The sequence below is a fragment of the Athene cunicularia genome (genome assembly GCF_003259725.1).
Source record: "Athene cunicularia isolate RWA chromosome 8 unlocalized genomic scaffold, athCun1 chr8_part1, whole genome shotgun sequence".
Taxonomy (NCBI): Eukaryota; Metazoa; Chordata; class Aves; order Strigiformes; family Strigidae; genus Athene; species Athene cunicularia.
In genome coordinates this window covers 13,014,868-13,040,919 of record NW_020799109.1, presented here as the reverse complement: position 1 = coordinate 13,040,919, position 26,052 = coordinate 13,014,868, and the positions used below count along the sequence as shown (strand labels likewise).

Sequence of the window (26,052 nt, the reverse complement as noted above, 5' to 3'; positions counted from 1 at the left end):
AGCACCAGGAATAGGAATTAATCTCTATTTAAAACAAAAGCATTCCTACACCACTGTCTTTACAGTTCGGTAAACAGATATCCTGTGATAAATAATACTAGATTTCTTCCAAGTTTGCTGATGAGAAGTTTTTGTGTAACTGATGGGCAGGTATTGCCTGCCAACAATGCAACTTAATGTGAATTGAGATGAAAGCTCTGGTTGCTGGAAGTGCCTCCCTCGGAGATGGAACAGCTCAGAGCAGCATTCTAGTGCTGGATCTCTGGATCTCCTCAGTGTGTTGGGTTTTGGGGTTGGTTTTTAGGATAGCACCCTTCGTAAGCAATGACTTTGTATCCAAAATCTGATACAATGGTGACTTTTCTTAATATTGGAAAAACTTTCCCTGCCCCACCCTCAGCTATTTGTAGTGCAACACTCATCTACAATCTGTGGTAGAGAGACTTCAGGGAAATGCAGAGACACAGTATAGAAATGAATCCTACAGAATTTCTTACAGGATTTGCTTAGCTTTCATTTTTTTTTTTAATTCAGCCTTTGATACTGTTTTTCAATTGTAATGAATGTTTTTAATTATTTATTTTATGGGCAAGTTATCACACTTTAAAAAGGTGGCAAAAATGAAGTTGATAGAGCTTTGTGCCTTGCTTCAGTCGCAGTTACACTTACTCAGACTCCTGAGGCCTTACTCAATTTTTCTCTTTCCCTCTTTCAGCCACCTTTTGCAGGAAGTGATAGAAACATCTACAGAACTCAGCTGAATTTTGGAAGTAGCATAAGATACCAAAGATGCTGTCTTTTTAAAAGCTTATCTGCTTGGGGAAGAGGAGGCAATTAGGTGGGTTATTAAAATGCAATTTATGAATAGAAGTACTCAGTAAGTGTGCCTGTGAAGGTGATTAATTTGAAGAGAGAACAACAGTTTGACTGGAATGCAGCAAACTATGCTTCAGGCATTTCTAACATTTTTATATGCACAAAGTGAGGAGTTGAAATAGATTGTTCTCAGTGTCACCATAAAGTTGCCTGTGCTACACTTACAAGACAGTATTTTCTATACTGTGCTAACTTTTATTCCTTGAATAGTTTTAATCTGAAAGGAAGTATAGAAATGTCAAAGAATGTAAAAAAAAAAAAGTCTGTAAATGTGTTTTGTTTGTTTGCTTATTTATTTGAAGTTAGTAATCTTTTAATTTTCCCTGAAAGCCCTTCAAACTCAGTTTGGTATCTGAGCTCTGGGAACCAGCCTGCTCATTCTCACTCACAAACCATTTGTGTTTTACAGGGCAAACAGTTTGCTTGTGCAGTATAGATGCTTCCTCCATTGTGCACAGATTATCTTTATAATGGAACCCAGAAAACAAGCCAGATGGCGGTTTCTTGATGTTTCTTTGCATAGAAACTTCTAGAGCAGAAAAATGTCAGCATTTTAAGTCCACATAATTAAGTCTGTGAACCAAGTATGCTATGCTTGCAAAATACTGTATGTACATGTCTGTACTGTGTAACTGCATTGACAGGTCTTACAATGGGTTTCATAGACACTGTTTCGAATGCTCATGGATGATAAAAATTTAAGTTGTTTCATTTCAGTTTTTCAGCTCTCTTTCACGATCACATATTGAAGTGCATTACTGTTACTGAACTGAAGAAATGGTAAGTTAAGTGTAGGGGTTTATACTCACACATTCTTTCATTTTTCTGCACTTCATTTGATTTCTGAACTGTGAAATGCAGTACACATTTGAGAACGCTGTTCTGTATGACCATGCCTAAATGTTTACACAACTGTATGCCTTTCAGCTACGCTTCTGTAACAGACTGAAAAGTGAGATTCCTACAGAAGTCAGTGAAGAAGACTGAGCAGTGATGAGACAATCAGCGTTTCATTGGTCTATGCCAGCTGAATCTCTTTATATTTATGTGACTCTCACCATGAAAATGCTGTCATCTTAGTATAAACAAAGATCATAGACTGTTCAAAAGTATCTTCACAAATATCATTAGTGATAGTGCATCTAGAGAGTGGACTTTTTTTTTTTTTTCCCCCCAGTTGTTTCCCCCTAAAAGCTGGTCTCCATTACTGATTATAGAAAAGCAAATGTAATCTGGTTCTAATTCTGTTGCTGAGTGTCTGCAAATTTAGCCCATTTCCATCTCTTGTTTCAGCAGTCAAGGGATGTCCATTCTTTGGTACCACATCCATGAAACGTACTGGAAGTGAATGGATCTCATGGCCTAATGTGCCTTCAGGTGGGCACCATCACATGCTAAAGCAGGGCTGTGTTGCACATAGTACTAAATTAGTGATTTGTGAAGGAACAAAGACCAGATTCAGCCATGAATTTATCATGCATGGAGAGGATTTGCGAAGTGATAAGGACAGGGAGGTGTTGTACTTTATTCCTGTAGAAAGAGTTTTGGAGGACTAACTTGTCCCACTGAGACAGACAAGTGAAGTCTGCAGCCCTGGCAATCCTGACAGCAACAGCATGTCATTCAAGGTTTTTTTGAAGCTTGAGAGCTGCTTCTTTCTCTTCTCCGATGGATGCTTAGAGGGGAGGAATAAAAAGAAGTTTCTGGGCTGAAGACTTAGAAAAACTGAGCCAATTATCCCTTCAATATAGATGGGGAAATGAGATGCTGCCAGTTGCTGGTAAATAGATTTGATCCAGTATGTTGTCTTGCGAGCTGAAAAGCTTCTACAAGTTCAGGATTATATGGACTTCATAAAAATAGATTAAGTGGAAGGCAATTAATGAAGTGGGAATGGTGTATTTCAGAGTCTGTGGCATTTGGAGAGAAGACAACCCTTTGTCTACGGTACATTATGGGGCCAGTGATTGGTGGCAGCAGCAAACTTGGTGTCCCTGTGTGCAGATCTTCCAGCTCTGTCTGTGTCAGAGCTGTGTGTGACCTGGTGGAATCTTACCATGCTTCCAGACTAATTCACATTTGGACTGAGGACGAGCATAAAATATTTCACCCAAGAGACTAATCATCCATAAAGTTATGAACTACAGAAAATAGCAGTGTCTTCTCAACCATCTAGTTATATTCCCCTGGATTAGGAAGATCGAAGCCAGGTTGGAGCTGACAGAGTAGAAAGTCGTGGCTCAGTCACAATGGCTGTCCGGCAGAAGTTTCGTTTCAATATTCTACAGATCGATCACATGTGCCACAAAACCTTTTCTCAGCCATCACTTCAACACTTCTGTACAATAATGAGCATAACAGTTTTTGTATTTTTTAAATGGTAAAAGGCAAGGTCCCTATCTTTGATTTGTGTGTGTGTGTGTGTGTGTATGTGTGTGTACAGGTTTTCTGCACTTGCTTTTGTTGCTCATTTCTGTATATCTGCTCTTTCTCTGCGATATCATTTGCAGTGGAGTGACAAGGAATAGCTTTTTAGTGTTTCATGTAATGCTCATCTACAGATGTATAGCCATTATTAAAAAAAATTTTGCTATATTGGGAAATGTTCCAGTATTGTCCAACACAAATGAACAGTCCCACAGAATACCTGTAACCTCTTTCAGTTCAGGCTTCGCATACAGCTTGGTTACAGCAAGGGTGCAATGGGGGAAAGCAGATCCTCAGAGGTTATAAATCTGTTCACTTTTGCCTTTTTTGCTAAAACATAAAACCTAACCTAAATTCTTGCCTTAAACTCATCCCCACCAAATGATTCCCTTCAGAATTCCCTTCCTTTTACTGTTAACAGACTAACATCATACTGTATGTTTGGAACCTAAGTAATATGCTTTGACTGATCTGATAACCAAAGTAAGGTCAGCAAAGTTATAAAACACATTGCTAAATATACATTATTCCCTTTATCTTTCCTGTACTTCAAGAAGTATCTAGTGTCCTAAAAGCTACGGATGTTATCTTAACAGTTGTCTGGGTTATGGCAGATTAAATATTGCTAGGCATCTCCTAAAGGAGATAAACCTGTTCTGAGAAACCAAACTACTAAGATTACTTTCCTTGGCTGTTAAAAAGGGTCCAGTCTTGGTCTCAATCTGAGCTAGATGCTTTGACATCTCTTTCAGTAAGATGAGAATGCAGTTACTGTTGATTCTTGTGGCTGCCTGGCACATTGTCAGTATGGCAAGACTGTAACTGGGCTCCAGTGTACAAGTTGATGTTCATTGGGTACAATACCTTTTTTTCTATTTTTTATTTACCTCTTTTTTTAGACAGTCTAGCACATGTATCCAGTGGCTAGGAGTTACCTATGGTAGATGCCAAGGGATAAGTACAGAAAAACAGAGAAAATATATTGTGACATTTTCCTGTGGAAATCTACTTGTAGCCTTAGGCTGATGATGCATCCTCTTAGCCTTATTTCCTGTGCTCAGATGAGTTCCATAGGTGAGGATCTTCTCTTTTAACCTGTGGTAAGATAGCTTCTTTGGAAGTCTTTTAAGGGACACCTTGCAAAACCAGTTGTGGAATTCCAAGTGGATTCATCACCTGGATCTTCTTCTCCACTTGCTTCAGAGAACTTTGAAGAATTCTGGATTTGCTAGGCATGACTTTTCTTACAAAAGCTGTATTACACCTTAGCCAAAGTATCTTCTTCATGACTGCTAATTCTGTTGTTACAATTTTCCATCTGTTTGTCTGGGTTGTTGGGGTTGCTTGTCTGCTGTTTCCCGTGTTTTCTGTCTTCCTGACAACTTCCAAAGTACTCACAGTCAACAAGGACACCTTGTGTTCACCACCTGCTGAGTAGTTTCTCTGGCTTGGTCTGGTATTCAACGACAGACGTAGTCCTTTTCTGCTGGCAGGGCAGGCCTGTGTCCTGTGACAGCGGGTGCTCTCTTGCTGGCACCCCTGGGAGGCTGCCACAGAAGGGAAGGAGATGCTGGTTCATGATCTCTTTCTGCACATCTGCATTTGCTGTGGAGCCTGTGCTACAGTCAGCGTGATAAAGGCACCATCTTCGTTTCCACTGTGATACTGAAACTCTGTCCACATGGTACTCAAAGAGTATCATTTGACATTTTGTGTTTTGTTGTTATTTTCAGTGTAGAAAACATTAACAATCTAGTAGTTTTAATGGTACTTACCATAAGCAGAGCCATTTTACAAAACATAATTTGAGTTTTATACTTTTCTGCTTCAGTACAAAGAAATTTCTCACCACTTTAGACTCTTGCCCTTGCATATTTCCTATTTTTTTTAAAGGAGATTGACCTTAATTTTTTTTTCTTCTCCTCCTTTCTCCTTATAAAATCTTAATACTTGTGATATGCAAGGTGTGCTTCTGCAGTAGGCATCTAGAAACTAAAAGTGAACAGTATTAACTGATGCACCGGGAAAGGTGAAGTATTAATACCTGTAAGGTTTCTGTACTTTATTCTCTCTTGCACTACGTTTTGCTATCTTATAATTTCTTGTTTGCTATCTTTGCTATCTTACTATTTCACTGTATAACTATGTTTTTTTTATCCCTAAGCTATGTTTTAATTGAACTATAAATTGCATCTCCTCACATCAAATAAAATAATTAACTTTCATTAGTTAGAGGTGATTATCAGAATTTTTCAAAGTTTTTGTGGCACGTGATCAATTTGTAGAATATTGAAATGTCTGCAGGACAGCCAATGCTATTGAGCCACATTTTCCACTGTCAGCTCCAGCCTGGTTTTGATCTTCATATACCAGGGGACCACAGCTAGATAGTGCAAACCGCTTTTTATTCCTTACTCTTTAGATTCCCTGCACCCCATCCCCCAATGTTTTTCCCACTATTTTTAGAATATTGCATTCTTGCCTTCTTATTTTGGGTAAAAATCACTTAATTTCCTATGAAGTTGCCTGAGAAGTACTGCAGGATAAGACCCAGGTAAGCACCTCTTGCAGAATTGTATCAATTTAAAGTGCGTGTGTGTGTGTATATGCAATACATGGAATTGTCATTGTGTGTTCTACTGGGTAGAGCCAGGAGTAGCTGTCAGCAGACCTGAATCTCTCAAAAATCTAGTTCTAAGGCTGTAACTTGGTCTTAGTAAGTTTCTTAACCTCCTCTTTGCTCAGTGTCCTTACCCAGGAATAAACAGCTTGTCTTTCTGAGGTGTTTTCACAATTTGGGTGGAGGGTTTTCTCAAAGTGTATCGTGATGCTGTTTGTTAGCTGGGCAGCTTGCAACCACTGTGCCAAAATAACAGAGGCAATGGTTGAATTTTTCTGTTCTTAGTTGCAGAGATCTTTTCTTTACCATTCTCAATTTCAGTTGCACATATCATGGCAGAAGAGCTATGGTTCTTCAAGATGAAAAATAGCTACTCTGATGAAGCCGAGCATAAAAGCGTAAGGTATGCAAGGAGTTCAGAACTACAGTAACATAGATCTTAAAATTGCTGATGTCTGTAAACAAACACTGTTTTGCAACAGTTTTTAATATGTGAAATGATGCGTGCTGAAGATCATGAATCGATCAAATTACAGTGAAGAGTATAAGATGACAGCGTAAACCAGAGAATGGCAGCAGTGCCTAGTTTGTACTACTTATCTCAGGTCTGACAGCATTTTCTCTCATAAATCTGTTTGGTTTATAAGTAGGCCATAAAACTTTACTTCAGGCTGAAACGTAGCAGGATATGCTGTAGTTCAAAAACTGCTTTTATAGAAAAATACATCAGTAATTTGTAAATTAAAATTGCAGCACTTTAAAAATTATTTACATTTCCTTTGCACTCTGATAACTTGTGCTTTTTGGACTGGATTTATATTCTGTATAAATCTGTGTGATCAATCCTATTTAAAACTTGCTGTCTGCTTGGCTCCATCAAACTCCTTTTGCAGGGAGTTTTATATATGCAGGTGTGACTTACTTGTAGAAGATACTCTCTCATACTTTTTGTAGCTAGATGGGGGAACTTGCTGAAACTTCACAGGAGGTCGATGAGACTAATGTGAGTTTGGGGTTTGTTTTGTTTAAAAGCCTGGATGTGTGTAAGGGTAACAAAAACACAGAGTTATTATTAACAGAAACTGAATAAGGAATATTTAGAATCCTTAGCTTCACTCTGTTAGAAAGTAGGAGATTTAGTGTCAGTTTAGCCCATGTCTCATCTTCACATTCTTAATGCTTCATCTGAGCTACTTGGTATTGAACAGTCTTGCAGATAGGAAACAAGCACGTGGAGCACAACAGAGTCTGGCAAGTCCCCATGTTTCTGCTGTATACTAAAAGTAGATCAGTGTAATCTATTTTAAAATGATATGTTTTTAACAATACCGTAACTAAACATTTAGCATATATATCCTGCAGCCCTCAACTAATGGAAAAACTAAGAGCTCTATTTTAGAATGACAAGATCTTTTATTATTATATCACTAATAAAATAACCAAAGTATGGTGGCATCAGAGGACCTCCTGTAATCTGTACCATCTCTTGCAGTCACATTAGAAATGATCTGTAAATCAGTTCGACAGAGTTCATCAATTTGAGCAATATATGCCAGATACATGCCCCAGTACACATGCTGAAAGGGATGTTCAAATTACCATTAGTTCAAAATTCATTCTGTTTTTTGTAGAATGTTGTGAAATCAAGTGGAAGGAGTAAAACACAATCAGTGAAAGAGGAAGAGTTAAACACCAGCTGACAAGAGACAGGTTACAAGCAATTGACAATAGTAGAGCTTTGCATTCAGTTTGTATGCTGAGTGGTGTGCACCAGGAAGAACACAAAAAGAAAGGTTTTAAGGCAAAATAGGTTATGGTTTCTTGCTCTTTGATAGTGGGGAGGGCTGCAGCAGTGAGAGTGGCTCATGGAGGCCTGCTCTTCAGGTCCAGGCAGTATTACAGGGCTAACACTGTTTTGCCCCTGGCAGGGCAGTCACTTTGTCCCCAGAGAATCAGGGTTCCTGCAGGGCAGCTGCAGCTCTTGCTGTCCAGTTTTGTAAAGAGGAAGACTCTGTGTTGTTAAGTGGGTTTAAATGATATAGAGTTTGGTCCCAGTTCTGCGTATCGCCTCTGAGGTCATCTTCTTGGATTTAAACTTTTTAAGGTATTATCTTTGTTCGAGCTTTAGTATTTGTCTATGAGAGACACCTGTTGCCACCTGAGGTATGTTTCATGCAATAGTTACTCCTACTGATTAGTTTGAAGAAATCAGAGATTTAATATTTGTGAGGCAAAAGGAAAAATAATACTGTAACTGAAATCTTTATTCACAAGCCACAGTAATTCACACTGTGAGGTTCCATATACAGCACTAGCACTGTCCATCCCCTTGCTTTTGCAGGGACTCGCCCTGCGAGTGTACTTCACAGAAAAACTGGCAAATGTCACTTTGCTCTTTTCAAGGAGACAATTTTGTACTCGTGGAACTTTAACATTCCAACTCTAATGCTGTCCGGGATCTCTGAGAACAGTGATGGTCTTGGAACAGTGGAAGGCAGAGATTTTTGCAGGTGCAGTGTTGTAATCTTTTTGGCTACTGGTAGTTTAACTTCTTGATTTCAGAAATGTGGTCATGTTGTTCCAAGCAGTTGTTGCCAGGTGTGTAGTCTGTTGTCTCAGGCAGGGTGCTTCTTCAGCCTCTTGCAGGACTACAAGAGGCAAAACAGAATACAACCCCTCCAGCCTTAGCCTGGTCTCTTCACTGAAAAGCATGCTGCTATAGCCAGTGATTTTTTTTGGATTAACTTTGCCCTCCTTCCTCCCACCCCTAATTAAAAAACCAGCAGCTTGATAGCACAGCAGCAAATGCACATTAATATCAAACAGAATTTTCACCACCGTTTTCATATTAACATGAGATGTCAGAATGTAAAGTTAGCTAGATCTGCACATGGGACCATTCTTGCTGTTAAAGGCTTTAGGCTGGAACAGAGCCCAAAATTTTTAAAAGGAATGCAATATTTCCAGATCAAATATTCATTACATGCTATATAGAATCATACTTTTAAAACAAATTTTATAAATAAAAAGCTAGGCCTTTCAAACCATCAGCAATAGTAATTTTGGATTTGAAAGATTATGAAAGATAAACAACCACATAACAGTGAATTAGAAAAATACTGGCCTAGGTTTCATAAAAACCTCCATTAAATAAATACTTAAGTTTTCACTATGAAAATTCAGTGGCATTGTAATTTAAAAAACCATAATGAATTAACAATCCGTTAATGATACTCCGTTTTTTTTTCACAAATCACATACACACACAGGAAGTCAGATGGCCAGAAGAGGCTATATACTGGATTAATACACAGTTCGATAGAAAGTACTCTTGATACGCTCTGCTCCTTCATCTCGTAACTTCCTGACTGCTGTTGCAGTTATCGGCTGCAAATCCTGTTACCCTTCTCCTCTAGGTTGCCTTGCTGTCCCAGAAGGTCCAACACCCCCAAGGCTGACACAGTAGGTGGCTGTGGTTGTGGCCTTGTGCACTCATCCCTCAGACCACTGGTTTAATCTCGGGGTGATTTACAGCGAGTGGTTCTGGTTTCCAGTCTGGTTGGAAAAAGTGAATATTGAATGTCCGTGCCCAGTTCTCAAACACTCGTTTCTCTGTGATGAAACGATGATGACTGCCCTTTCGTCCCCGCTCGTGTGAAATGTACATTGTGCATTCATCAGGTCCCAAAGGTTCATAATAATGATAAGGTACTGAAAGATGATTAGGATCCCTGTGGAAGAAAGAAAATAGATGGAAGCCCAGGATGTTCTTTTTTACTGATTGAATTGATGCTATCTTTAATAAACGGATGGGCTCAAATCCACCTTTTCTCCCAGTTAAACCAAATTTCTAGGTAGCTGTATTTTTCTTGCATATTTAATACATCAGAATGGGAAAAAGGTGTTTTCTTTGTGCTTTCTATTACTCTTCTTTAATCCCCTCCTCCTAGTTAAATAAAGGACAGCAGTAGCTCAAAAACAAGCAAGAGTGCTGCAGGGCTATGTTACTACTCTGAAATTTGAAGCAAACTGCTTAAGAGATTATATCTAGATTGTGATTTGTAAAAAGCCTTGCAGAGGTATTTACTGAACTGGGGGAAGAAAGGGAAGGGGAAGATAGAGGGGAGGTGGTTATCTGTGTCACATCAGCTCAGAGGAACGTTCCCAGCATGGTGCACGAGGTTGAGTGCACAACTTCAATGGGTGTATCTGCATGCCAGGTCAGTGATACACAGACTGCTGTTGCTGGGTTTATAATCAAACATCAGATGTAGAAGTTAGTTCTTTTTCATGTTACAATGGCAGCTTTCATGTGTCTAAGCTAAAAATTAAAACTATTCACCCATAAGTGTCTTGTGTCCTTGTGAGCTCATCAGCATTAACCAGCAGGAGGTGAGTACTCATGTGGGGACTCACAGGATATGCCAAAGGCCAATTAGATACTTTGGATGAAGTTTGTTTTAGCAATTCTAACCTCAGTGTCTTTACTGTTACATTCATAAAAAGCACTTATCTATTATAATAAGCCAAAGTGATTAATTCTCATTTTGTTTTATTTTCTATGTTAAACTGTAGCAAATACATTTTTACTTTGGGCACAGGCATTTTGGGCTGACAAGAACTCATACAGCATCTCTGTCATAAATTCAAAGAGAGACAGCTGTCCCAGACAGAATAACACAATTCTACCCCTCTCCACAGTTGCAGCCAACAAACTATTTTGTAGTGGCAGAAAAGTTAATGCAAATACTACCATTTAGCCAAGCCTTGGGACTGTTCTATGTTAAAGCCTGAGTTGAACAGGCCCTTAGTACAGAGCAAGAAATCTAATGCAGATTCCGGGCTGTCAGTTCTAATATAGAGTTGATTATTTTCATTTTGAAGAGCTAATATTTAAGCTCACTTTCAACTGAATGCATCCACAATCTGTCAGTATTCTGTCCTGGTCATTATTTTTACTGTGTAATTCTGTCACCTGTGCAATTCTCTTAATTTTTCTTATTTTACCATAATCCATATTGTCTGTGCAGTGGTAATGTATGACATCGCTGATGTCTTCCATTTATACCTTAGGTTAACGCTTCAATTCAATCAATCTAGCTTCCTGGTAACATAACATGATGATCAATCTTACAAGACCAAAATAACAATAAAACTACATTTCTAACATTAGATGGTTTCTAAATTTACTGTATATATTCTCACTGCAATACGTAAGAGTAAAAAAAAATCCTTCCTCACCTACAGAAAACATTTTTAAAGTAAAAAATAGCCTTCATATAGAAATTTAATGTTCGGAGGGGGTGGGTGTGGGTGGTGGTGGTGTGTGTTTAGCTACAACTATTAGATCTTAATCTTCAATTAATTTTTCACATAATTTTTTGATACATTGGACCTCATAATCTTTTAAATGAATCATTTGTATGGTTACTGTAAATCTGATGGGATACCTTTTAATGTGATTCATTTTTTCTCAAGAACTACTGAACCAATAGGCCTCTGCCTCTCATTAAGACTGCTCTTCCTTTCTGCACTGAAGCTGGATTTTACTCTTGTGTTCTTGAGGGTAAACCTATATTACTTGATGTAAATTTACTGCTTTAAAGTTAGGATTAGTAAAGTTGAAATCGTATCTCCAACAGACTTTGAACAAGTGCAGTCAACTAACTGCTGAGGGCCTGGTATTGCAAAGTGAGCCTGCAGGGCTGCTGGCTCTGATACCTCTGGGTACATTTGGCTGGGATCCTCCCTCTGCTGCCCCACCCCATTTTTTATGAAGGCCTGAGTTGGGTTTGTAGAAGATGACCTGGAAGAGCAAAAAGCAGGAAATTAAGGCTGTATGTCTTTTCACTGTTCCTTCGCTACACACTGAAGTTAGCAATGGATGACGGTGATAACCGTAATCAGATTTCTCATGGAGATCTATAGAAACGCTGGTCATTTTTCTTTCTCCACAAAACCCCCAAAGTATACAGGTGGATCAGGTGCAGAGAGGAAGAAGAGAAGGCTTGATAGTGGTCCTCTTTCTTCTCCCTCACTCTGATAACTTAGTATTTACCTAGGGTTATACACTTCTGTTGCCTCTTTGAAGCCATGTTTTGAAGCCTGTACCTCCCAGTAAGTACTTTATCACTTATGTCATCAGTATTCTACCAGTGGGTATTTTAGTAATGGATTTCCCTTTTGAAGACAGGGATTCCACACCATCAGAGGCTCTGAAGCTAACATGAAGAGTATCTTAAGTGGATGTCCTTAGTGCTAGGCTCTAACAGGGCACTGTATTTTGTGCAGTGTCCTGTCAGAAACAGTCCAGGAACAGCAGCTGCACGGGGCCTGGCAGGCAAGAGAGGCAGAGGAGCATGGTCTGGGCACCCTGCTGGGTTCAGGCATCCCCTGATGGGTGCTGTTACGGCTTGTACGGAGGTCTGCTGGCTCAACTGGAGATGAATGCAATGCAAAAATGAAAATGCTGGTGGCTTTAGACCTCTCCAAGACTACTCTGCAGCTGACTAAGGCTTTGAGGCTAAGTTCCAAATTTTCTGTTTCAGATTCAGTAACTCTCAAAGGCAGCTGGATACCCTAGGACATTTTGTCTGAAGTCTTTACCTTTCATAGGAGTTCTGGATTCCCTTAGATTGCATGCATGCTAGTAAGGTCTGGATTTGAACTCTGGCTTAAGTAACTACACCATAACCCAAATTAACTGTACTGTGTTATCTTCTAACTCTGCAATTAGCTTGTGTCACCAGCAAATGAAATGCATGAGTAATTTCTATACGGAAATTGCTTGCCACCTCATTTATTAACATTAAAACAGATGCTGTTTTATCACTGACTGATACTGGACATTAATCAGTATTTTGTCAGACTTTGCATGCATATTAATATCACAGCTGGGAGGAATCTAGGAAAGTTCCTCTGTAAAATACACTATACTTCCTGCCTAATAGCCTGCCAGCACAGCAACTGTGTAAGTGCCTGTACCCAATGTCAGTCATCTACTGTTTGCCACTTCAGTGCACATTTTCCTACAGATGGTATCCACCCACAGTGAAAGCTGAAAATACAGCAGTGTTTGCCTCAAAAGAAACAAGGCAGAAAAACAAGGCCATCCCATCTCACATTCTGGTCAACCTCTTCCTTTACAAATGAAGAGCCATTATAAATCAACCCACTAAAAGTGTATGTACTCACATGCTTTGTAAAATAATTCATATTTTGAAGTGTCATTAATATGTTGAGTGATGGGCAAGCTTCTGTGCCAGGACTATGAAGATTTCTGGGTAATTTTTTGCCTTCTATTCCCTGGATCCCATTTCCTTGACCTCTATACTAGCCCTGTTTTCCAAACCATTAATGAAGTAACGAGGTGATATTCAGGCACATGGACCAAAGGGCATAACTATCCCCCATATGGCTTACAGTCCTGTAAGCACCTCTTCTTCCATTAAGACCCAGGAAATGTAGCTAGCAACAACTGCTTCTTTGCACTTGATTTAAAGCAACTGAAAAGTGGAGAGAGGGAGGTAAGAAAACACTAGATTTAAAAGCTATACCCAAAGGAATAAATTAAAGGATTTAAAGTGCCAATTTTCAGGCAAATTATCACAGATGGGAAATGGCCTGGCAGTCAAATGAGGATTCTTATAGGAAAATTATCTGGCTCCGTAATTGGAGAAAAAATTATTCATATGAGTTAAAATAAGGCTTAAAATGAAGCTTTAAGTTTCTCTGAGTTCCAGAAGGCCCGTGAAGAGAAGGGGGCTTAAAGAGGGCTCTTCTCACTAACACCATTAGTTTTCTTTGTGCGCTTGAGTACCCAGAGATACCTGCAAGGAACCAGCCTCTCACTGCTGCTGATACTGCAGTGGACAGGGACTGGAGTTACTGCAGACTGCATGCAGGCTTCTCTGTGTCCTTCCCACCGATGCTGCTGAGCAGCCACCAAGAAGAGCAGCAGCACTGCAGTGCCTTCAGGAACTGTGGTGCTATCCGCCTGTGCACCACAGTCTGGCTGCTGGGCTAGAGAGGCAGGAGGAAAATCCCTCATGTCCCAGTTCAGGAGGCTGCCAAAGGGAGCTCAGAGAGGGAAAGGCTTCCCAGCTGGGCTGCTAGTTCGCTCCACAAAGGCTAGGAGTGGATCCCAGGGCACTGGAAAAAAATACAAGATGGCTTGTCTTTCTTGTGGTGAAAGAGAGAGGTGCACATGCTCTCCAAAATCTTTGCAATGTGCATGGCAGCACAAGCTTTCATCTTCTAGAATGTGCAAGTCAGATGTATTTAACAGTATGAGAGCAGAATAAAAGCCATTAACCCTTACTAGAGCATAAATATGTAGGAAAGGGATTCGTTATTACATATAGTTTTGCTGTGAAGTACTAAAAATTTGTAATAATCAGGTCACCAATTCCAGTTCAGCCATAAAAATCAATGTCCAGTGAAAGTAAATAGAAATGAAACTAAAACACGTTGTTGCAATTAACACTGACAAATCTTTTAGTCTGTACTCCAGACTCCTTCCTTCAATAGACTATTTTCCCTGCACGGGTGGGAAGCAATTTGGTTAATGATCTTAGGCTAATAATCTGTAGCAGAATCAACAGTATGATATTCACAATACCTTTGAGATGTCCTTCACGTTACAGATGTGATACTAATTTAGTTCCATGACTCTGATCACCCACACTCATTACTTACTCCACAAATTAATACTTAAAAAGTAATGAGTATCTGCTGAAGTTGTAAATTTGGTGATACTAACTCTGAATAGAAATAGGAGTTTTGGTTGGTGGTTTGGTTTTTTTTTTTAATCTTAATGATTTTTTTTTAGTTGCATAGCAACTAAAGTATATCATCTTGCATACGTTAGACAAGGTGGGATATTTTGTTGATTGGGTTGGTTGGTTGGTTTTTTTTTTAATAGTAATTTGTATTTTGTCTGACTGAAAACCAGGAAATATGGCTTAAAATTACAGAATATTTCCTTCTTTCTGCTATTTTGTTGTCTTATTTCTTTGAAAGGAAGCACTGTTTAACTTCATAATGAGTGGCTGAAGAGCAATCTAAGAAGGTTAATGGTATTTATGGGAAGGTTCCTTTCACAGCCCTTCGTGGATAGTGTCTTCCAGTCATGGCAACTACAGTTTTCCCCTTCAACATCTGGGGGATAAACCTGAAGTAAGAACATTTTATATTCTTTTGACCTTTTCCCTTTTTACAACCAGGTGAGTGTACCTTTGTTAAGATTTTTTTTATGCAGGCTGTAAGCATTATTACATCTGTCAATGGTTACAGCCTTTGCTGTGTTGTAATTTAATATATCCATCTGATTTCAGTGTATCAATTCTGTGAAAGCCTTTCATATGGTCTCAGTGACAATTTTAGCCTCTCTTTTTAAGAATTTGGGGTTTTTTTAAAGTGTATGTATCTAAACTGATCTGAATTCACCTGAGAAGTTAGGATTGAGCACTGCTTTGCAGTGAATTCCTGTCTTCTGCATTTTTAGATCATTGGTTTATTTAAGAGTTACTTCTGTGTGCCACTGGAATACAGCCATGCCTGGAGTAAGACAGACCAGCCACTTACAGAAACCGAAGAAGTGTGCTTTGGCCAACTGAAATGACAGGTGAACTGAAATGCTGTGCTGTGGAAGGTATTTATGTTGTCTGGAATATCTGATCTAGTTTGTTACTTTCCTTGGAGAATTCATGATGAAATCTGGCAGTACATCACAGCGTTTATCATCAGTGTTTTGTTATAATTTGTAGAAATTCTCACAAAGTGGAATTTAGTGTTGACATTTTATACTGTAATTTCTTCAGGGATTTCTACAAATGCATATTCCTCAATGATCCTTTTCAGTGCTGAGAAGAAAGTCAAAGCAGTCCTGTTCTTTGATAGATGAGCTAACCTGTCACTGCAGCCTTGGTCCCCTTGCCCCTGAAAGGCATCTTGAATTAGTCAATGAACCAGACTTCAGTGAAATCATTACATTTGCAACCAAAAAAATCAAGCAAGTGCTTCTTAGTGAAAGGGATTCATGTGCAGGAGATGAAACGTTACACTGATGCCCTTGTTCCAGACTGCCAGTACTCGGCTCTGTGCACTGCTGGGTCACCTCACGGTGCAAATGGGATCAGGGCTGGGTGTGGGCACAGAACCACATTTTTCTAAAAGGCCAGAGCGTGAGGCCTACTAATGGATGGACAGGTGATACTTAGGTCAGTGTAAGGATTGCTGGTGTAGACCAAGTTGTTATGAATTTGTACTGGATCGGTGCTTTGCACCATGTGGCTGACCTGATTTTGGTCCAGTACCAGAAGTCCTGAAGACTGTTTATCACTGATTCACAGCGGGAAACCTTAACCAGCACCTCGGGTCTGAGTCCCAAATATAGCTGGAGACACAATGCAGCCACAAAAAAAAGCTGTTACTTTCTGAACAGCATGAAGGGGTCACATACCTTCCACTGACAGAATTTGTGTGCTGCTTCTACCACTTGTGGCCCACAAACATGACCAAAATGACTGTATCTTCTGTGGGTCCAAATTCTGGGGTTGTTTTTGGTGGGGATTATTCAGAAAGATAGTTTACTGGAAGATGGGGATTCGTGTGACAGAGATACAACAATCTTAATTTGAGTTGCATAGAAAGTTCAATCTAGAAACTAGTCACTGTGAGAACGCCGTTCCTCTATTAATTGGGGGGAACTTTAAAAACAAATTAAAAGTAATGTTTCCCAATACTCCTTTTTTTAGATTAATTTCATGCCAATTATTGCAATACTTTTAGCTGATAAATATTCAGAGACTAAAAGAAACCAACAAGATAGATTAATTCTCCCACACTACAAACAAAATTTTTAAATATTTTATATAACATAATCAAATGCTGTTTGTTGTTTTCAGATCTGGGGACATGTTAATTAATTGCTTTAAGACAACTGAAGACATGTTGCAGAGAAAAAAAAATAAATTAAAAGATTCAGATATTTATCTGTAACGTTCAACCTTGTTGGCTAATAATGGTTCCAAAATAAATCCTACCTGCAGAAATCCGGTGGCACCATGCCATAAACATTTATCCTGTCACAGAGCTCTAATGCGATAGTCATTGTGAACCAGCCCGTGCTAAGCCAAGTGTTGGATATCTTCCTGAAAGCAAAAACATAATTAAGTTTCTAGGCTGACAAATAATTCTTGAGATATCTGAAGCATTTTCTGGTCTTTTTTTTTTCATTCTTGTGAAAGGTTATGAAAATTGGGCAACCAAGACTACTTTGCTTGCTCACCTTTCAATGATTTTGCTAGTGTCTTCTGTCAGTGGACTAATCCATGCAGAAACTGCCCTTGCTGTAATTAATTTTGGGCACAGCAGTGTTAATATTTAGCTGACCTTTTGGTAAGTTTACTTTAAATGACTGAAATTTTATGTCCTATGTTTATATTCTTCTGCTAGTAATCTATACACATCTATAATCACCTAATGGAGCTTACCCACTAGGTGCCCAGGAAGATGCATCACAGGGGAGAAGAGGGCTGCTTAAAATGCTGCCTCCCACAGCATACAGAGGAGCCTGTCAGCTGGAGTGAGATCTGGCCTCAAGTGATCAGTCTAATAATTCTTCCTCCCACCCCATCCATGATTTGGTTTCCAGAAGCTCCCAGACAGTCACGGTGACTGCTGGTAGGAAACTCTTCATTAGCTGCAGCTATGCCTGTCCCTTAGCCAGCCTGGGAAACCTTCATCCTAAGTGCTACCCCTCTGTCTGCCCCGAGTCCCATCCCTGCCTGGTGGGACCTCTGAATATGAATGACAGTGTTGCAAGGGAGCCCTCTAAGGCAGCTCCTTTCCGGCCACCTCTACAGGCTGGGAGAAATCCTTAGAAGCAGCACAACTGACAGTAGCATTATTTATGCCAAATGGGAGATATCTCCATGTAACTGCTCACAGATGTAAGAGATTTGCAAGCTGTGCTTAAATTTTGCTGTATCACAGATTCTGATCTGCAAAATGGCAACATTAATGTTTCCAGTCCTAGCATTTGCTTGTCATGGCTGTTTAGTGTGTGAGAGCTGGGTACTACAAAGTTACTGGTTGCCCGGCACATGCACTGGAAGTCCCAGTCCTGTGTTAAGTCCCTGCACGGTCCCTATGCTGGCAGTCTTGGAACGGGAGGGTCAGTGAAAGCAGGAGCATGTCTTAAAGGTGTCATAAAAGCATATTTAGGGAGAGCCCTACAGGATCAAGTCAAGTCAGAAACTGAGTCACATGAAGTTAGGTTATTTGCTCCAGAGAAAACAAGTTCACTCAAAGATCTTTCAAATACTGTTAAAGAAGGAGACAGCAGATCTCTCTAATGGCTCTGCACTCAGCTAGGAACGTCCCACAGGAAGAAGTTCAAGCTTGTGTCATCTGTGACCCAAACAGGCCTCAGATTCCTGATGACAGCCTGTCACAGTGACTGGCTCTCCTTTTGTCTCCTACTAAAGCTGAGGCACCGTGAGAGCAAGTGCAGGCTACTGGATGGCTTCTGCACTGTGTCAGATTGTACTAATATGGAAACTACATTAACCCCCTTCCACAACACCTCTGTCTGACACCTGCAACATTCTGACACCCCACAGTCCACCCCACCCCACCCCCAAAAGCACAGCTGAGAACATGAGGCTCTGGTCAGAGCAGTCACCTGGGAACCCCAGGTCCTGACCCCAGTTCCAAGGCCATCTTTTAGAGTTTACCCAGTGATAGTGGAGTGCACAACAGTCCTGGATCAGGGACCTGAAGTCACAACAGCCACTGCAGGTGCCAGCAATTACTAATACGCAATTCAGCAGGCAGGAGCCCACCATGCAGCTTCCCAAGCTAATGCTGAACAAGCCGGTTCCAAGTAGGTCACCTACAGGGCAGCAGGAGGGAGATGTTTTGAGCACTATCAGATTGAGGAATGCCTTGCACCAAGGTTTCCCGTTTCCTCAGTGAATTAGACTATTGCCAAGGAAAAGAGGTGGTTATCGGTGCTGGCTGGTTAAAAGGCATTTCTAAACGTAAGGGAATTCTTTAACCAAAAATACCTGAAGGATGCTGGGGAACCCAGGTAATTTGTCCTGTCCTTTGTAGGTCACCTGGTAATGTATGAACTCCTGAAACGTAAGTTTTTCACTGCTCCTAACATAGACTTTCAGGCTAAGCTAGCATTTGGAGAATAACATGATTTAAGCATCTCATTAGTTCCAATTAAGGGGCCTTATTTATTTTCTGAATTTGCACTTAAGCTTGGAGGGGTGCAATTTTTCACAATGTCATAGCTGGGTCATAAGCTGAGCAGAGGCCTTCAGACACTGCAACAATACAAAACAGGAAACAACTTTTGGCTCAAAATTATTAGGAAAGGGAAAGATAAGAAAAAGCCTGAAATATTTGCTTTCCTGCCACTCGAGAGTTTCTGAGCCTAGGAATCACTAGGTAATTCAGGAACATGCTCAGGCTAAAAGCACTCTGGAGCTTGCACAAGGCCACTGTTCTAGGTGCTTAAGACATTACATTCCAAATGACAGAGCACTTATATCTAACCCATGACCAAAGTGTCTGGGCTTTGCACGGGTCAGGCAACCTAGCTAGGCTGTCTGCTGAGTTAGTTTTCTTTTTGCTTACTCACACTTATGCTGTAAATTAGTGTTTTCAAGAAATAGGAGAAAACTGAATTTAAATAAACTAGCTTAAAAGCTAAACAATTAAATGAAGATTTTGAAACTTACTCAAGTATCACTTTGGCATCTTGAAATACCATGTTTATGGGACAGCCATACAGAAACAGAGTTACAGTGTCTTGCCTTTTCATAAAAGATCTGAACAAGAGTCCCACAAAAGAATACTGGTTTTATACCTAATCAGCTTTAATGAAAGAATATGAAGAACTGTCATGTGCTTATTAGGGCAAATTATCAGATATTCTTTTATATGATGAACTAACACACTGTGCTGATAATTCTGTAGTGCACACTAAATTACAATTAGAGGCCTTTCTGCTCCAACAAAATCTCATTTATAATCTCTATGGAAATACTCTTCCTGCAGTTACTTCATTTATGCTTCCTTTATCTAATTACTATAATATTGGTTCTGAATCATATTTTCTTAATGTACCCTTATTCAATTATGAAGTTATTTTCAAGTGCAGTTACTTTATAATACCAAGTATATTGCTCTGCAGCCTTTGTCATTCACTATACTATTTAACTGGCAATGTTTTCTGAAGGTTTCCCTTCATTTCAAGATCAGGGGTTTTTTTGAAAAGCACAATACACCCAATTACATTTTTTCTCATCATTTTCAAGACAGAAATGAATGGTTTGATTATTGCAACTTTGCAATCAGCCTTCTCTCTCACTCCTTTGTTTTTTGCAGGCACTAATGTCAAGAGCTCAGCAGAAACCTCCCAGGGAACTGCAACATTCTGGGCTGAACAATGTTCTGCTCCTGCCCCCACAGCTACATAAATTTCCTTCCCTTACAAATTCCTTCCTACCTGTGTTCCTTTTCATCTTCCCTCTCTTTTTCCGTGCTGACTATTCATTTATTTTCATCTCCTGTTTTAATCTTCTTAGTCCTTCACGTATGCGGTATGTGCCCTCTAAAGCAGCGGTTCGTACACGGCAGAGCCTGCAATTTCTTAAAAGCAACAGGACCTGTTCATGAGGCTGAATTTTGCTAGCATCCAAGTGCCCTTGATTCACACTGGGAGCACAGGGTGCCCATAACCGAGTCCACTATAAACTTGTTATAATGTCATTAATGTCTCAAATGCCTTGAGAATGTTTCAGGAGCCAAGACTGACCCTGGTGCCTGTGCAGAAAAAGAAATGCTTTCATCACATGCACAGCTTATAGGCCTCTTGCTCCAGATGGGTGATGTGGAACCAGAAAGAGCAGCTTGCCTGAAACTGCACAGCAAGTGTCAGGAAAGGAACGGGACCCTGGCTCTCCATGGCAGAACTGGCCAGACTGAAGCAGAGGAGATGAACTGTTCCTCAAAACTGGGGACTGCATGTGGTCTGACACTGAAAGAGTAATCCAGGCAGCGAGGTGGCAGTGTGCATCCCTCTTCAACTGGGTCTGATCCTCAGGGCTGAGGGTAGCCCAAGTTACAGTCCAACTACAGCTTTGTTAACTTTCATGACTTTGTAAATACTGGACATATGGAGGATCCTTTTCCCTTTTCCTGAAGGGTTCAAGTGCTTATTTCACTCTACTCTGGGTGAAAAAACCTGGAAAAGACCATAACGCATCAGAACTGGCAGGATATCTCCCCTTGTTTTCCTTCCTTCTTGTTCTGGCAGAGGCAGAGTCTCTGGCAGAGAATCACAAGCACCAGTTTGAGGATGAAGAGAAAAGGACCTTTAACAGTAATAAACTGAGTTGCTGTGTGCTTTAGTCAGCTGCTGTGAGTCAGTCAAGAATTTAGATGTGTAGTTTGATCCACTATAACTGAACAGAGCTCTGCAAGCAAACCATGTGGGCTGTGACAAAGGCTGCAAATGCCAAGCAGATACAGTCACCATCAGCTAAGAGGATATAAGAGTTTCCTTTATAACACTGGTTCTGCCTTTGTTGTGCAGCCCAGAAAACAAAGTCTATACTCTGGAGTCCTCCCCATCCTCAAGAGGATCAAGCCCAGCTCCAAGCTTTGGTGTGTATGTACAGTATTTGTGAAGCTAGAAAATCTCACCATGAGTTACTGCACAATAAACCAACCTCTTTATTTGTACCTAAGTGGGGGCCCTGTTCCATTTTTACAGCAGCATATTTAATAAGTAAAAAATAGGAGTTCATTAAAAATAAATGTATTTCTTGCTAGGAAGTCTTTGTTTTAAATGCCAATTTTCAAACATTATGTGTGAAAATGCTCAAGTCCTGCAGTGGGTCACTTACTAAAAATTTGATTTGAAGATCAGCCTGCAAGTTATAAACAGTCTCATAAAGATGTAACTATCATAATAACTTTCCTTTTCCCAGTTGGAAATGTAAGATGAACTGTTCTGAAGCACCTAATGTATGACTAATGTTTATTTGTTTTACAAGAAGCTTTACAGCTGCAATGTTCCAAGAATGCTTAAATTCAATAAACAGCTATTATAATTCACTGAATGGTAGCATTTCCTCTATAAGAAAACATAATCTATCCATTCTGATTTTTCAGAATCAGTAAAAAAACTTTCAGGTATATTACCCAAAGTGAGATTTAAACAGCTCCTGCCTCCTTGGCTGTATAAACAGTACATCCAGATTCTGGTATTCTAAGTTGATGAGGCAATATTCCATACAAATTATTTTGATGCATATTTTTTACTTATGTTACAAGTGATGTTATTTGGCATGTCATACCATATTAGAACTCATGAAGCAGAGGATTTAATGGGTATGATGGTCTCTCTGAGCAGATCTTAAATTGGTATATATAAACTACATTATTTTACTACTGTATGACATCCCCCAAATGTAGCCACATAAGTTCTCACCTGTCTTTCCCAGTTTCCCGTTTAAAAAGGTCATCAAATTGAAGCATCTTGTGGCGAGAAATCATATATGCTTTTAACTGAGGCAGTATCTGATTCATCAGCTGCAGGTTATTATATACCAAGCCTTTACCATCTCTCCTCATGTAGCTGCTGGGACCCCAGAAGATAAACACAGCACCGTGGCTCATATTTAAGAGTTCATTGCGATTTCGCAGAATCCTCTGAATACTGGAGTGTGCAATGACTCGAAGGCTCGTTTTGTTTCCAACATCTTTTCCATAACCTCGAGTAGGTGCATCATTCATTCGTATTACGCACTCTGTCTCGTCGATTCTGTCACCTTGTTTACTTCCCAGAAGGTGTCCAGAGCTGGTTACCAACGCACAACTCTTGCAGTGCATTTTTAAAGGCTGCAAAGACACACATACTTCAAAATTAGCTTTAGACATCTTCCCATTCATTACATGATAACTGTATTACATGTGCATGGCCTATTTTACAGCAAAAATCTCAGAGGACTTTACATAAATCTCTCCCAGTAGGCTTACCAAATAACTGGGGACACATTACCTGTACTTTTTGTAGATGGGGAAAATGTGGTGTAGCCCTTAAAGGTCCTCTGTGGAGTTAAGAAGACCACTGTTGAAATCCTCCTTTCCATGGCTGCTTCATATACAATAATCACAACAGCTTCTATACTGTTCCCAGCTGTTCAGGATTGTACTTCTTCCACTTACCATAAATGAGCTGTAATTGGAGTATTTTTCATTTTTCCCGGAAATAATCAATTGTAAGTCCTCATAAGCACAGGTGTGAATAGCTTTTCAACCTTGGGGTCAGGACAGTTTGCTAAGGGAAGAGAATTATACCTTGGTCCAATCCTTCCATGCTATTTCCAGGTTGGTGCCATAACCACTGCAGGGCTCTCGTACCTCCTTTGTGGTTCAACAGTCAGAGCAGGTCATTAATGTCTTTGTGTATTTTACACGACAGTGAGTTAGTGCACTGAACTTTTCCTAGCTTATCAGGTCATGTTTAAAAGTTACACAGTAAAATGGAACAGGAGGTGCCTGTTCAGTGAGTGGCTGACCTAATGAAATCAGGAGAGTAAAACAAGCTTTCATGAAAATGAAAATGAATGATAAATCATATTACTGAAGTATGCCACCAATATAGGTATCAATAAGAGGAGTATGTAAGTGTATCTGCTGCTCAGCATGAGAACTAAAAAGGGGCAAAGGGTTAACAGTATCCCCACAGTGCTGCTTTTTAACAAGAATACAATAAACTGGGAGATAAAGACTGTTTGAAGGTGTGCCTTGGTGGCCCTCCATGAACAGTATCTTGCAGCATTTATGACCGGTAACATCAATTACAGAACATACACAGTATCGTACCCATTCTTTGGGGAAAAAAAAAAAAAAAAAAAAAGGCAAACAGTCTGAATTGTGATTGCTCAGTCGTCTGAGGTTCCTTGGAAGGCCATTTTGGTTCATGATCATTTTGATCTACTGATCTTCTTCCCTAAGGATGTCCATCAGAATTTTATTTTCATCGCTAACCATTGTGTCAGGTGCATCCGCCCACTGAGAGCAGAGCTTCTTGGCTGCTGAAGTGTAGCAGCTTTGGGCTGCCTTTGTTCTCAGGGCCTCGTGGCAACTGGGGCTTTTGGCCAATGGGAGCCACTATTGCCTACAAGTCAGATTGGGCCTGGGTATAAATGGAGTCCCTGGGGGTGGGGGGGCTACTTGAAGCTCGTCCCCTGGAGCAGCATGCTTCAGTCGAGGACTCGCCCTTTGGGTCAGGACACTGCCCAAGGAAACTCCTTGAGGTGCCTTGGGTCGGGACACTGCCCTGAGCAGGTCCTCCAGGTTGAGAACCCTCACTTGTCAGGTGAGCGATAAAGCGTTTTGGGTTGTCATTAAACCCTAGGTAGCAAGGCTTTGTAAAATGCTTGGGGTTGTCGTTAAACCCTAGGGAGCAGGGCTTTCTTATGTGTTCTGGGTTGGCATTAAACCCTAGAAAGCTGTTCTGTTCTCCTCTCACAGACATTCGAACCTGTAATTTACGGAGAGCCTAGTTATCTGTGTTAATAATAATTTTTTCTTATTTTTGGAGGTCGGTTGTTTATTTGAGAGTATCCGTAACAACCATAAAGGATGGCATTCCAATACCTTCCTGATGAGTAACCGGCTTGTTTAATTCCAGAGGCTCCAAATCGAACACACAACATGCTGAGAGCCGTCGTCTCCTGCACTGTGGCACTGGCCTGATCCTGTAGGATAGTGAGGAGGTGACAGTGTTCATTGGCTCCGAAGAGCGCTACAGCAACCTAAACCCATCTTTGACAATGAGGGCCTCAGCACCTCGAGATCAAACCCTGTGGCTCTCCATGGCAGCTTGTTGTTTATGCCATTACAAACGCGGCTAGCACATCTCCAGGTGTAAACCTGGTGGGTTTATTAGCAATGAGAAGTTATGGTGCGATATAATTACACTTAGTATCAACCACTTGGATATAGGAATCAAATGACTAAATCAGTGTGCAGTGAAGCACAGCTGAAAACTCTAAAGCTGGAAAGAAGACATAACCTAGGTTTGAGACGACCTCACCCCCCAGTTTGAAAATGCTTTGGCCCATAGTATTTGAAGGGGGTATTTTACTTAAGTAACTTGGTTTTAATTTTACAAGTAATAAGTGCTTGCAGTCTGAGCGCTTTTTTCTATGAGAATAGCTAATGAATGATGAAGTGCTTTTTAATTAAAGAGAAAATAACTAAACTATACAATTTGCATAATGATACAACCAGTGTGCTTTGTATCTCCATTTTCCCCAAACAACAAAGTTCCTTTCACATATATGGACTGCAATCCAGAGCTAATGATATGGGTAGAAATGTTCATGCCTTTGTGAGCCAAGGTTCCTAATGCAGTATTTACATGCATTTTCCTTTAAGCTTTCATCTGCCACTTTGATGAATTGCCTAGGAAAAGGCTCTAAGGTGAACTAGCTGCTCCACCATCATGCTTGGGAAAGCAAGATGAAGTGCTAATGAGGTTAAAGGAAATGTAGTCAGCACCAGTGTTAACTCACATGGGTTTGAATATCCACATAGCAAGACATTTTCACCTAAACAATCTCTGCTGGTTTCTGGCCTACTGAGCTACAACTTACTCCTTTCTTTGAAAAGTCTGACAGAGAATTCATCAATTGTTAGGAAACAAGGACAACCATCAGTGGAGCTGTGGAAATTTGGGGAGGGGGCTGAGGGAGCGAGATGTCAACGTCTGCTAGATGATAAACATTAACACCCCCCAAAACATTTGTCCCAGATCTTGTTTAAAACTGTTCCTTCTGGGAAAAAGTCTTTAGACTGAAACATTCAGATATTGCCTAGCTACTTCTTGAATGATGCATGGGGGCTGAGCCTGCTGCTCTGGGCAAGTAATTTTCAGTCACCTCACTCAGATTCTCTCAGTTGAAGTCTACAAAACTCGCACCTAAAAATTGTCAGAGGAATTCACAGCCAACAGCCAAGACATTCTCATACCAGCTGTTTATAATGCTTTGACAATATTGAAAGCAAGGGGAAAAAAAGCTATCGGCTGTAAT

General features: G+C 40.2%; 1 protein-coding gene across 2 annotated transcripts; it reads right to left on the bottom strand.

The window, feature by feature from the left end:
• Positions 1 to 8,661: 8,661 nt before the first annotated feature.
• Positions 8,662 to 23,679, bottom strand: ST6GALNAC5 (ST6 N-acetylgalactosaminide alpha-2,6-sialyltransferase 5). Of its 2 annotated transcripts, XM_026853464.1 has the most exons (3): positions 22,440 to 23,664; positions 16,969 to 17,076; positions 8,662 to 9,654 (listed from the first exon to the last, which is right to left on the bottom strand). In XM_026853464.1, exons 1-3 carry the CDS (start codon positions 22,898 to 22,900, stop codon positions 9,423 to 9,425), a joined length of 801 nt encoding a protein of 266 aa, XP_026709265.1. In that variant the 5' UTR covers positions 22,901 to 23,664; the 3' UTR covers positions 8,662 to 9,422. The 2 variants fall into 2 exon arrangements, with proteins under 2 accessions (XP_026709265.1, XP_026709266.1); XM_026853465.1 differs by lacking the exon at positions 16,969 to 17,076 and having other exon boundaries at positions 22,440 to 23,679.
• Between the last annotated feature and the right edge of the window lie 2,373 nt (positions 23,680 to 26,052).

Excerpts from the sequence above, each read along its gene's own strand:
- ST6GALNAC5 (XM_026853464.1), bottom strand. The coding sequence starts at position 22,900 with ATGAATGGGAAGATGTCTAAAGCTAATTTTGAAGTATGTGTGTCTTTG. Across the intron at positions 17,077-22,439 it reads CGGGAAACTGGGAAAGACAG|GAAGATATCCAACACTTGGC; the intron begins GTGAGAACTTAT and ends TTTTGCTTTCAG. Across the intron at positions 9,655-16,968 it reads GTGCCACCGGATTTCTGCAG|GGATCCTAATCATCTTTCAG; the intron begins GTAGGATTTATT and ends TTTCTTCCACAG.